Source organism: Mustela nigripes, chromosome 14 (genome assembly GCF_022355385.1).
Source record: "Mustela nigripes isolate SB6536 chromosome 14, MUSNIG.SB6536, whole genome shotgun sequence".
Lineage (NCBI taxonomy): Eukaryota > Metazoa > Chordata > Mammalia > Carnivora > Mustelidae > Mustela > Mustela nigripes.
In genome coordinates this window covers 104442458-104454872 of record NC_081570.1, presented here as the reverse complement: position 1 = coordinate 104454872, position 12415 = coordinate 104442458, and the positions used below count along the sequence as shown (strand labels likewise).

General features: G+C 42.2%; 1 protein-coding gene across 1 annotated transcript; it reads right to left on the bottom strand.

Moving 5' to 3' along the window:
• Positions 1 to 2789: 2789 nt before the first annotated feature.
• On the bottom strand, positions 2790 to 12237 carry CD160 (CD160 molecule). Its single transcript, XM_059377118.1, is given in 6 exon segments — positions 2790 to 2816; positions 5989 to 6126; positions 6128 to 6216; positions 10405 to 10456; positions 10458 to 10732; positions 11801 to 12237. Coding segments are annotated over 6 exon segments (648 nt in total). The 5' UTR covers positions 11868 to 12237.
• Between the last annotated feature and the right edge of the window lie 178 nt (positions 12238 to 12415).

Here is a 12415-nt window from a genome sequence, read left to right as displayed (position 1 = left end):
GGCCATTGTGTGGGGGGAATCATAGCTAACTGGAATGTCAGTGCCTTAGCACTCAGGCCAGGAACCACAGGGCTGCTCCAAGGTTTAAAGTAAAATGCATAGAATACAATGTGTACAACTAGAGATATTTTCTAGGATCCAAGTAGAACCCTTGTCTTAACCAAAGGACATAAGGTTTTGATCTTCCCTGCCAGATAAGTGGAATTACAGACATTCAGCTCTAAGATTATATACATATAAACTTTGTAAAGTTTTGACAAATTGCTCTTAGTTGGTGTCCACGGAAGTAGAGTCTGTGTTGCCTTTCCCCTTTCAGTGGGATGTCTGTGACTCATGGGATATAAGCTTGTGCTTCTTTACCTTCTCTAATAAGGTGTGCTGTTTTTTTAAGGTCCAATAATTATTAGACTCTTCACAACATGAAGATAGCTATGTTTTTTTCATCAAAAGGGTATCTTTTAATGAAAAAAAAAAACATAACAAAAAGCTGCTGTGATTTGCTTCCAGTGATGCTTTTTTAAATTAAGTGTTTTTTTTTCCTCTCAATCTACACCCCGGGGCGCCTGGGTGGCTCAGTGGCTTAAGCCGCTGCCTTCGGCTCGGGTCATGATCTCAGGGTCCTGGGATCGAGCCCCACATCGGGCTTTCTGCTCCGCAGGGAGCCTGCTTCCCTCTCTCTCTCTCTCTCTCTCTCTACCTGCCTCTCTGCCTACTTGTGATCTCTGTCTGTCAAATAAATAAATAAAATCTTTTTAAAAAAAAAAAAAAGGATCTCTACACCCCATGTGGACCTCAAACTCAGGACCCTGAGATTAAGAGTCATGTTTTTCCAACTGAGTCAGCCAGGTGCCCATCAGTAATGCTTTTAAATCCATTTGTCTTTATTAGTAACACCATAATCTACATCTGGTTGAAATATAGTATATAAATATTTGTAAGATATATATTCAGATGAAATATAGTGCTAATACAGATTCCTTGTAATAGCTCCATGGCCTCAAGGAAGTACAGATTCCACGCATGGGTTGTGAATCACTCATTTGGATTGAAGTTAGGATGTGTATTCAGAAAATTACCTATTCATGCATGGAAAATTTGTAGGCTTATTTGAAATCAATGATGTCAATAATTTGGATATAAATATTTCACATTTATGTTTAACCAAGTCTTGAGATAAGCAGAATACAAGAAATGGGACTTCTAACTTGCTGTTGCTTTGTTTATTCTGCTTAGTTCACATCAGAGCTAATAGTCTAATGCTCTTGAAGGTCTTAACAAGCTTGGACAGCGGTCATGTATCCTTTTGCAGTTTTTTGTGTGTGAACTACAATTAGTATAGCACAATGGATACAACGTTTTCTGTAGTAGGATGTGGCTTCTTTGTGAGACTTCCAGTGATTATGTAATGCTGAGAAGTTTCAGAAGATTCTTTTAATAGTAAAAAGCAAAAGACAACATCTCCACTCACATGCAGCTTAAATTTAGTTAGAAACAAAACCTACATAAAACAGAGAAAGATTAAAGTGAACATAATTTAATGGAGAAAACTTTGGAGTCAGAATTCAAGTGGCTGTGGGTTTAAAATTTAGAATCTCAGATTTGATCCTCAGAGCAATCCTATGGAAACAGAAGATAGGGTAGACAAGATCCCATTTAGAGATAAACTTCCATTTGCCCCAGGACACAGAGCTGGTACACTCAAGAGCCAGAATTTGAATCCAGGTGTTTTGACTACATGGCCTAGTCTTTTTTACCTTCCATAAGGCACAAAATCCAGAGTCCTTAGTTTGAGGGTCAACACCAACACTAATAAGGGTCTAAGCCATCTTTTTCAGCCTTTTCTCTCTCTCTTCCCACAAAACTTCGTTCCCACATTTGGCAGGTCCTGGCCAAGGATCGCAGGTAAGCTGTTTCCTTTTGATGGTTTGCTATTTAGCTCCAGTGAAATTGTCTGTGTTCTTAGAATCTCCCGTTGATGTCGTCCTCCACCCTTCCCCCTTCCCCCACTTGACTATGACAAAAGGTCATCTGTCTGAAGAGAAAGACAAGAGGATTTGTGAATTTAGGAGAGAAGAAAAGGCTGCAAATACTGCTCTGGGCATTTATTTAAAAGGAAAGAGATATGACCAAAGAGGCTGACCAGTACTTGGTTGAAGCTGGGCGGTTATGCTTTGTGGTGCAGCTGGGTGCACGAAACTTTCTTGTGCTGTGGGGGTGCTGTTGAATGCCAGGGTCTCTCAATTTCTTCATTTTCATGCCAAGTCAGTCACTGGGCTCTGGCTCTTTTCCTATCCTACATATCTTTGCTTGTTTCTTTTCTCTTCTTTTTAGTGTTAAATAAAAATTTCTTCCAAAAAAAAAATTTGTGTTCTCATTTTGTTTGGCTGCCTTCTTTATTTGCCATGTTAGAGAAGGGGGAGGAAGACTTTCTTCCGTATAAAAACACACATACCACATACTTATCCAGCATTTTAGTGAGAACTGTCCACAAGCCACTTTTGTGAAAGCTGTTCTTTATTTTTTCTTTTTTCTTTTTTTTTTTTTTTTCTTTTTTAAGTGGTGACAGAGGGAGAAAGAAAGGCAGGTTTCCTGTGGTGATGAGGAGGGGAGGTCAAGGAATACATTCATTTGTCCCACCTTGCATTCCCCAGATTCTTGGCATATTTAGCATCTCCTCCCCTGTGCAGTATCTTCTCTCTGTATTTTGTAATGTGAAAGGTAGCAAGCTAAAGAGAGTCAGGTTTATCTTGCTGTAACTTTTTTTTTTTTTTTTTTTTTTTTTTTTTTTTTTAAGTTTCTGGCACAGGCTTACAAAGCTGTAGAAAGAAAAAGGAAGGTTATGTTACTGCCACACAACTTAGATAGCTTATGCAATTCATTGTTTGATTGGTCCTAGTGACTAGGGAGGAATGGAAACGGAAAGGAAAGAAGGAAGGGGTTATAACCCTGCCCTATAATCAGTTGTCTCTTACTGCTAAAGTGCAGATGGGACCTCTAGCAAATCTGACTAGTCTGGTTGAGGTGGGGAGGAAGCCAACCTTTGATTTCTCCTTGCGGGAAGGTAGGGCAATCAAAGAAGAAAGAGTTGCCTCCCCAAAAGTTTCATTGGTTTTCCATGTGAAGGCTGGCACAGTGATAGGACAGGGATACTGACTGAAGGTGGTTTTATGAGCTGAGGGAGGCCCAGAGATGCAGGAAACTAACTTACTTCCTTCCTTTTTCTTCTCTCTCTCTTTTTTTTCTTCTGTTTTTAAAGATTTTATTCGTTTACTTGAGAGAGAGGGAGAGCACAGAGGGAGAGGGAGAAGCAAACTCCCCACTGAGCAGGGAGCCTGATGAGGCTTTCTATCTCAGGACCCTGAGATCAGGACCTGAGCTGAAGGCAGGTGCTTAACCTCCTGAGCCACCCAGGCGTCCCTTCATCCTTTGGATAAACGTAAGCATCCTAACTTGATCTACGTGATCTCTCTGGGCCTGACAAAATTTATTCTACTGAACTAGAACCTTTTCATAGTTATGCTAAGCCTTGAGTTGTGGGGGAGAGGGATAAAAGGCATCAACTATCAAAAGTTCATTCTCTTCACCTGACTGGAAAGAGTTTTTGAGAGTTTTGAGAGAGTTTTTGCTCTAGTATAACTTGGGAGCCAAAGATAGTAAGTAGTCATGGGTTGCATGGTTAAACTCAATTTCTTTCTCAGAGTAGTCGTTTCTGTATGAAGAAATACAATTTATTTTACTAACAGAGTAGCTAACTATCTGAGGGATAGTTAGCAGGTCCTTGCCAAGTAACACAGATAGGTCTGTTTTCTTGTAATAGTTTCCAAATAAGAGGCTGGAATAGTGGGATGCCTGTGTCACTCAGTTGGTTAAGCATCTACCTTGAGCTCATGTCATGGTCCCAGGGTCCTGGGATTGAGGCCCATATTGGGTTCTCTGCTCAGCGGGAGCCTTCTCATTCTTCCTGCTGTTCCCCCTGCTTGTACTCTCTGTCAAATAAATAAAATCTTTAAAAAAAAAAACTTTAAATGGGGCGCCTGGGTGGTTCAGTGGGTTAAGCCGCTGCCTTCGGCTCGGGTCATGATCTCAGGGTCCTGGGATCGAGTCCGGCATCGGGCTCTCTGCTCAGCAGGGAGCCTGCTTCCTCCTCTCTCTCTCTGCCTGCCTCTCTGCCTACTTGTGATCTCTGTCAAATAAAAAATAAAATCTTTAAAAAAAAAAAAAACTTAAAAAAAAAAGTCTGGACTATGGGAGTGTTAGGTGATCCTATTTCTGGAAATGGGAGGAGGCAATCTAAGAGTGGGGAGGGTGGTGAAGGAGAGAGAAAATACTTAGCATATAGTAGATAATTACTGAGAGCACATGGTTTTGGAGTGAGAAGTTCCTCTCTTAATTCCTGTGAACTAGAGCAATATTAAGCTCCTTGTGCCTGTTTACTGATGAGAAATCAGGGAATGTTTGCCTGGAAGGGCTATATGGGGCAAGAATCACCATATATAAAACCTAACCTATCACACAAATTGTTTAAACAAATTTATTAAGAGCTTACTATGCCTGGTACTGTCTTTTTGCTGGGGTAAATGTGACAAAGCCCCTGCATTTATAGAGCTTACATTCTGGTGACATGCAAACAGTGGTAGTTATTAATAAGAGGAAAGCTTAAAAGAATACATGGAATTAAGAATGCCAAGGACAGGGCGCCTGGGTGGTTCGGTGGGTTGAGCCGCTGCCTTCGGCTCAGGTCATGATCTCCAGGGTCCTGGGATCGAGTCCCGCATCAGGCTCTCTGCTCAGCAGGGAGCCTGTTTCCCTATCTCTCTCTCTCTCTCTCTCTGGCTGCCTCCCCGTCTACTTGTGATTTCTCTCTGTCAAATTAATAAAAAAAAAGCTTAAAAAAAAAAAAAAAAAAAAAAGAATGCCGAGGACAGGTGGGGTGAACCTGGGTGGCTCAGTTAAGGGTCTGCCTTTGTCCTTAGTCATAATCTCAGGGATCTGGAATCAAGCCCCATGTGGGGTTTCTTCCTCTTCTGTTGTGCTCTCTTTCAAATAAATAAAATATTAAAAAAAAAAAAAATGCTGCCTTTGGCTCAGGTCATGATCCCAGGGTCCTGGGATGGAGTCCCTGCTCAGCAGTGAGCCTGCTTCTGTCTCCACCTCTGCCTGCCACTCTGCCTGCTTGTGCGCTCTCTTGCTCGCTCGCTTGCTCTCTCTGACAAATAAATAAATAAATAAAATCTTAAAAAAAAAAATGCCAAGGATGGGCAAAGAGCTCCATCAGTTACTGGTAATTGCAATGGCAAATCATTCTGAGTTCCAATCTCTTATCCAATAGGGAAAACCGAGATCTATATTGATGTGACGCTCAGAGGACTCATCTGCAAATGTTTATACCCAATCCACCCATCACCCTTTGCCAAGAAGTTGCATTTTTAAAACCCACTTCCAGACCCAGTCTAACTCTTGCCTTGTTCATCTTCACATAATAGGCAAACATCTGGGCGCCTGGGTGGCTCAGTGGGTTAGGCCGCTGCCTTCGGCTCGGGTCATGATCTCAGGGTCCTGGGATCGAGTCCCGCATCGGGCTCTCTGCTCGGCGGGGGGCCTGCTTCCCTTCCTCTCTCTCTGTGATCTCTTCCCTTCCTCTCTCCTACTGTGATCTCTCTCTGTCAAATAAATAAATAAATAAAATCTTAAAAAAAAAAAAAAAAAATAGGCAAACATCTGTTACCTTAACGTGTAGCCTTCTGTTTGTCCCGTGAATAGAGGCAGCTGTATTTATTTCTTTGCCTCTTCCACAAGCTTTCTTTCCTAATAGGTCTGATCTCCTGGTCTCCAGGTCTGACAGATGTGTTTCATCTGTCTTCCTCTGATTAGTATAGTCTTGAGTCCTTTTGGTCCAATTTTGCTCTCATGTTGGTTTGATGTTTTCCTGTGGATAGCAGGGGCCTGCCTTCCTTCACTCTCCCACTCTAGGCTTCCTTTCTACCCTACCTGTCTCCTCCTGGAGGATAAGCAAGATGTCAAAGGTGTAGCACCCTCATTTCCTGGGCTGCTGAAGACTCTTTGGAACATACCTTGAAGGGCCAAGGTCACCTGGCTAGTGACCAGCATCACCCAGGCGTTTTCTTGGCAGGAAGCCTGAACTGAGAATGCCTTTGCTGTGACTGAACTTGGGGTGTTCTGTTCGTTTCAGTCCTTTCACTGTACAGTTCCCTGTCTCTAGTTCAAAAGAAAATTAATTGGTCAGCAGAGGGTTTCAGAAATCATTAATACCTCCTTTTGTGTCATCTCAGAACATGTTTTTTGATCTCCAAGGATAACGCTCAGCACAATTTATTGCCCAAATAAGTATTTTTTTAAACATTTCTGGGAAATGATGATGAGGTACTTAAACAGCAAAAAAAATAGATACAGAATTTGTCACACTGGGGATGCAAACAAGCCTACCTTGAAGGAACTTTCAAGTCTTGTTAACTAAAATAGCTTAGGTACCTTGGACTTGGGTGCCCCTTCACGTAAAAACCATCTTCCAGAGTGTGTCAAGCACTTTGGTCTAAGTTAAAATCTGGGCTTTGGAATAGATCTGGATTTTTATTCACCATTTACTAGCTGAGTAAAATTACCCTCAATTACCTTTGAGCCTGACTCTTCACAAGACAACAATAGCTGGAACTTCAAAAAGGCAGTGAAGACTAAATGAAATAATCAACACATCATTCAGGACAATGCCTGGCACATGGTAAGCACACAGTGAACAGTAGACGTTATTTACTGATATTATATGTTAAGCGTCCAGCTTTGTTAGTTTCACCTTCCAAGAGGAAGTTTATCATCTCTGCATTTGGTGCATGTGCTGACTCTAATACTTCAGTATTAGAGTCTCAGAGTACTGAGAGGCTGAGAGAGGCTAAGAAAGGCAGTTTATCTTACAGAGCGCCATCACCAGTAGAAAAGCTTAGGATGTATTAAAAGAATGTGATCAGATTATAGACTATATATAGATTAGTTTATAAAGAGTAAGGGCCTTGTTGCTCCCCCCATTCTGCTCTCCAAGCTCAGCACTGTGCCTGTGGGATGCACAATCAATATGAGAAGCATGAGAATGACAGAGGAGTTTCCCCTCGTGAGGTAAACGGGAAGAGAGTATTCACATAAATAGAATGGCATTTTAAAAAGCCTCTGGAGTGAGGCAAAAATAATTTAGACTTTGTCCCATAGCAAGTTAAAAGCTGGGATGCCTGGGTGGCTCAGTTGGTTAAGCAGTTGCCTTTGGCTCAGGTCATGATCCCAGTGTCCTGGGATCGAGTCCCACATCGGGCTCCTTGCTCCGCAGGGAGCCTGCTTCTCCTTCTGACTCTGCCTTCCACTCTGTCTGCCTGTGCTCTCTCTCGCTTGCTCTCTCTCTGACAAATAAATAAATAAAATCTTAAAGAAAAGAAAAGAAAGTTAAAAGCCATTAAAACTGGTGGTGTGGCATGTACAAATTAGCATTTTAGAGAGGTTAGCATTTTAGAGAGGCTGTTTGGTTTGGAGGCAGAGATATTATTTAGAGCTGATGGATCATTTATTAGGTAATAGCTTAGTGCCAGGCCCTGGGGTAGGTGTGGGAGGAGATACAAGGTTGAGTAAGACATGGTCAGATCCCAAGGAGCTTGTCAGACTATTGGGATTTTTTTTTTAAGATTTTATTTATTTATTTGACAGAGATCACAAGTAGGCAGAGAGGCAGGCAGGCAGAGAGAGAGAGAGATGAAGGGAAGCAGGCTCCCTGCTAAGCAGAGAGCCTGATGCAGGGCTCAATTCCAGGACCCTGGGATCATGGCCTGATGATCATGACCTGGGATCATGACCTTAAAGCCAAAGGCAGAGGCTTTAACCCACTGAGCCACCCAGGTGCCCCAACTGTTGGAATATTTTAAGTGTGAGACAATGAAGACTTGGAGAGCCCCTTTGGAAAGAAAGGAATAAAACGGGAAGAACTAGTTGTACTTAGTAACCGACTGTATGGAGAAGAGGAAAAAAAGGCACCAAGATTTTGACCATAAATCATGGGCAGAACTAGGGTCTCAGGATAGGTTTGAGTCTGAGGAGATGGCAGAGCAGTTAGAAGCTAGGAATCCAGTTGTCAGTGAAAATGTTAAATTGAAACTTAGGAAAAGATTAGAGCTGGAAGAGTTGATTTGTGGATCATTTTGCAAGAAGGGGCAGGTTAAAGTCATGAGGGTGAATGAGAACTTGGGAGAAGCAGTAGGGGAAAGATCAGAGAGATGAGGAATGAGACTTGGCGAATGAATTCTCATGTTTGAGAGGTGGGAGGGGGAAATGGAGGCAGAGAAGGAGCAAAAGAACCCCCAGAAAGGCGGGAAAACCAGGGAAGTAGAGTCGTAGAAGCCAATAGGGATGGGCGTTTGTTAAGGGAGAGAATGTGAAGTGCTGGACGCTGTAGTGAGGTCAGAGTGGAAGACACCAGGAAGAGACAAGAAAATATAAATCAATTTAGAACAATGTAGAAAATGTGAATTAACTGCTAACCATAAGAAATGATTAAAATATTTGTTAAAAGACTCGGCTAGGTTTTTATTTGGGAGGGGGTGTAATTTTATTTTTTATTTGTTTTCTATTATTTATTTATTTATTTACTTATTTATTTTTTTGACAGACAGAGATCACAAGCAGGCAGAGAGGCAAGCAGAGAGAGAGAGGAGGAAGTAGGCTCCCCACAGAGCAGAGAGACCGATATGGGGCTCAATCCCAGGACCCTGGGATCATGATCTGAGCCAAAGGCAGAGGCTTTAATGCACTGAGCCACCAAGGTGCCCGTTTTCTATTTTTCTTAAAGTTAAAATATAGTATTTGAAAGTTCATAAAGAATAATAGCAGTGTCCTTTTTTCCTCCTAGGCCTATTCCCCCGAGACAACCATTGTCCGCTCTGAGATGTTTCACTGCATTCCTAAATAGTATGCTTATGTTACCACTTCTTGATGATAAAATTTGGGCATTATCTATTGATTTTCTGTTAAAGGATGAGGATATATTTCTCTTAAGCTGCTACCCACTTCCCTTCTCTGCATCTTTCATAAATCATTATATTACACATTGTAGTTAAATGAATTATGTAATTTGGATTCTGTAAATGTTACATTATTACGGAACCAAGTTGTGTGCCGTGATAGGTTTCCTTTTGTAAAATTTAGTGTTTTCCCTGGAGATGATGATTACCTTATTTTTTTTAACCAGGCAGAATTTTCCATATCCATATCTTTAATCCTTTATCCAATCTATCACAGGCCTTCAAAAAGATGATCTATCAATTCTGTTTTCACCTCCTCAAGATCTTCCAGAGTCCTCTTTCTTTTTTTCCTTTTGGACTAATTGTTTTGGCCATTTTTCATTTTAGAATTTTCTTATCTCCTTTCTCCTATTAGAGTCTTTCCGTTCCTGGATCCCATTTTATCCACTCTACCTGTTCACTACCTGTTTTTCTGAAGTACACCTCTGGTGGCTCCTTAAGATCACATGGGAGGCAATCTTTTTTTTTTTTTTTTTTTTTTTTTTTTTTTTTTTGAGTCATTGCCTGTCTTTATTCTTTCCTCACATTTGACTGGCAATTTGGTTGGGTATAGAATTCCAAATAGAACATAATACTTCGTTTTGAAGGCTTGTTCCTTTGGGAATATAGAAACAAGAGTCACTCTCTGCTGGCCGTATGATGAAGTCACATATAAAGCTGAGTCTAGAGGGGACCATGTTTAGGTTTTGTCTAAGTAGTAATAGAGTAGAGGAGTATGCACAAAATAAAGGAAATATGCAGAGATGAGAGACCTTGCTGCCCCAGAGATTGAGACTGTCACTGTTTAGGTTCTGTTGGCTTTCTGGTTTCTGATTTCAGAACCCGGATCTCATGAGGGCTTTATTCCTTTATTCCTGCTTTATTATTTGTTCCTTTTAACCCATGGCAGCTTGAGCAGATTCTGTTTCTTTACAACTAAACGTTTATTAAGGCAACCATTCATTTTATCTCAAATCCATCTCTGTCACAGCGTGAAGGCTCAGTGTCTGTATTTAGAACTAGGACCACATTTCTGAGAGATCTCTGAATTAGAATCAAGAAAGCCTAAATTTCAGACCTCTATCTGCTTTACTGGCACTGGTCAGCAAGACAAATTGAACAAATTGCTTTACCTCCATGTAACCCATAAAAATGAAATTATTTATCTCAATAAGATTTTTAAAATAAAAGACAGAATGAGATCACTTTTGTATTCATGCTGTGAGCATTTGCCACTACAGTGGGACTGTAGGAAATGACTGAGTCATGGGAAGGACTCTGAAGTAACTATTTCTGTCTCCAGTTGCTGACCCTGCTTATTATCTCATCTGGTGGCATGTGAGATGTCAGAACTCACCTGTGACTAAAATAGAGAAAAAGTGACCCTGGAGGCAGATGTCTGGCTTCTGGGCTTGTGGCACAACACTGGTAGGACCCACTGTCCGATGGTGTGATTTGGTTTATGGTGAACACCAAAGGAGATGGTATTTCACTGACACCATCTCTCCCGGGATTCCGTTTAAATCTCAGTTGCTGCAAGCTGGTCTCGGGGAAGCAGTCAGAAGATCTGTTCTTGCACAAAAACACCATAACCCCCTCAGCCTCTTCTTTCTTATACTGCAAAGTACAGATCAAGCGTAGTTGTTTTCCTTCCTGGTGAAATGAGCTTTGGATCTGCATGCCCCCTGGAATGGGAAGGGAGAAGAGTTAGCCAGGGGAAGTTCACTCACATAGACTAAGTGCACTCACCCAGAAATGTTGAGGCAGAGGAGGCGGCTGCCCAGCCTACATTAAATACCACCTCTTAGAAGAGTAGTTTACGGACTATACCTGTATCTGAGGGAGACCTGTAATCCCAGTTACTTGTTAATTCAGAAATGGTTTAGATTTTATTTGTACTCCAAATGGAACTTGTATAGGACCTTTTTTTTTTTTTTTTTAAAGATTTTATTTATTTGACAGAGAGAAATTACAAGTACACTGAGAGGCAGGCAGAGAGAGAGAGAGAAGGAAGCAGGCTCCCTGCTGAGCAGAGAGCCCGATGCGGGACTCGATCCCAGGACCCTGAGATCATGACCTGAGCCGAAGGCAGCGGCTTAACCCACTGAGCCACCCAGGCGCCCCAATAGGACCTTAATTAAAGGTCCTATTTATATACATCTAATCCTCGGTATAGCCCTAGAACCATGTACTGATGTTCTCATTTTATAAACTGAGCTACACAGTGGTTTAGTGGGTTGCTAATGCTGACATATATATTTCAGAGAGAGGAGAGGCAGAGGGAGAGGAGAGAGAATCCTAAGCAGGCTCCACGTCCAGCACAGAGCCCAAAGCAGGGCTTGATCTCATGACCCTGAGATCATGACTTGCCTCGAATCAAGAGGTGGATGCTTAACCAACTGAGCCACCCAGGCGCCCTCAAGTTGACACACATTGTAGTATCTGGATCTCAAACCTGGATTTCATAAATTCAGAATGTATAAGATCCTGAAAGTATCTTAGATTGAGGGCCAGATTACCAGGCTCTTGGCAACACATAGCAGAGGCAGAATGTCTGATGGGGAGGGCAAAAGCATTAGTTTTAACAGAAAAAGAAAAACTATATTTTTCACCCTTCCATTAGTGTCAAGAGGGAGTGGGTCCTTTTCTTCCCTACAAGAAAAAAAACCTTGGGATCCATCCCTCCTCCTGAATCCAGGATTTTCCCTGATGGCTATCTCTGTTCTGGGGATCTGAGGAGGGGCTGTCCTCACCACCAAGCTGGGTGTCCACAATTGCCAGCAGAATGGCCAGGGCGAAGCATCCTCTGCCAGATGCCATCAGTGTCCTGCACAGTGTCAGCAGCCACAGGAACTTGAAGCGAATGTTGGCTCCAAAGATGTCCTTGCCTCACTTTCCTGAAGCACATGAGGACTCCTCCCAGTGCTCCAAGACCATCTCCATGTTCCAGGCCCTAGCTTAAGTTGGCTAGAGTCTGGTGGTAAAAGGCTTTGGCATGAGAGTCCAGCTGGCTGGGAAGCGAGAAAGTTAATCAAATGAGGTTCACTGGAGAGAAGAGAGGAGAAAAGAGGGAAGAGACAGAGACACTAAAGGCTCTATTTTCAGAATATGTTTTTCTAAATTAAGTTGCATTACTAGGTCAAAGACTAGGAACACAATTTTTTTTTCTACTACATATTATCAGATTGCTTCCCAGAAATATGGTTGAGATTCAGATATTCAGCAAGAATGCGCTTGTTAGGGCGCCTGGGTGGCTCAGTGGGTTAAGCCTCTGCCTTCAGCTCGGGTCGTGGTCTCGGGGTCCTGGGATCGTCCTGCATCGGGCTCTCTGCTCAGTGGGGAGCCTGCTTCCCCTCTTCTCTGCCTGC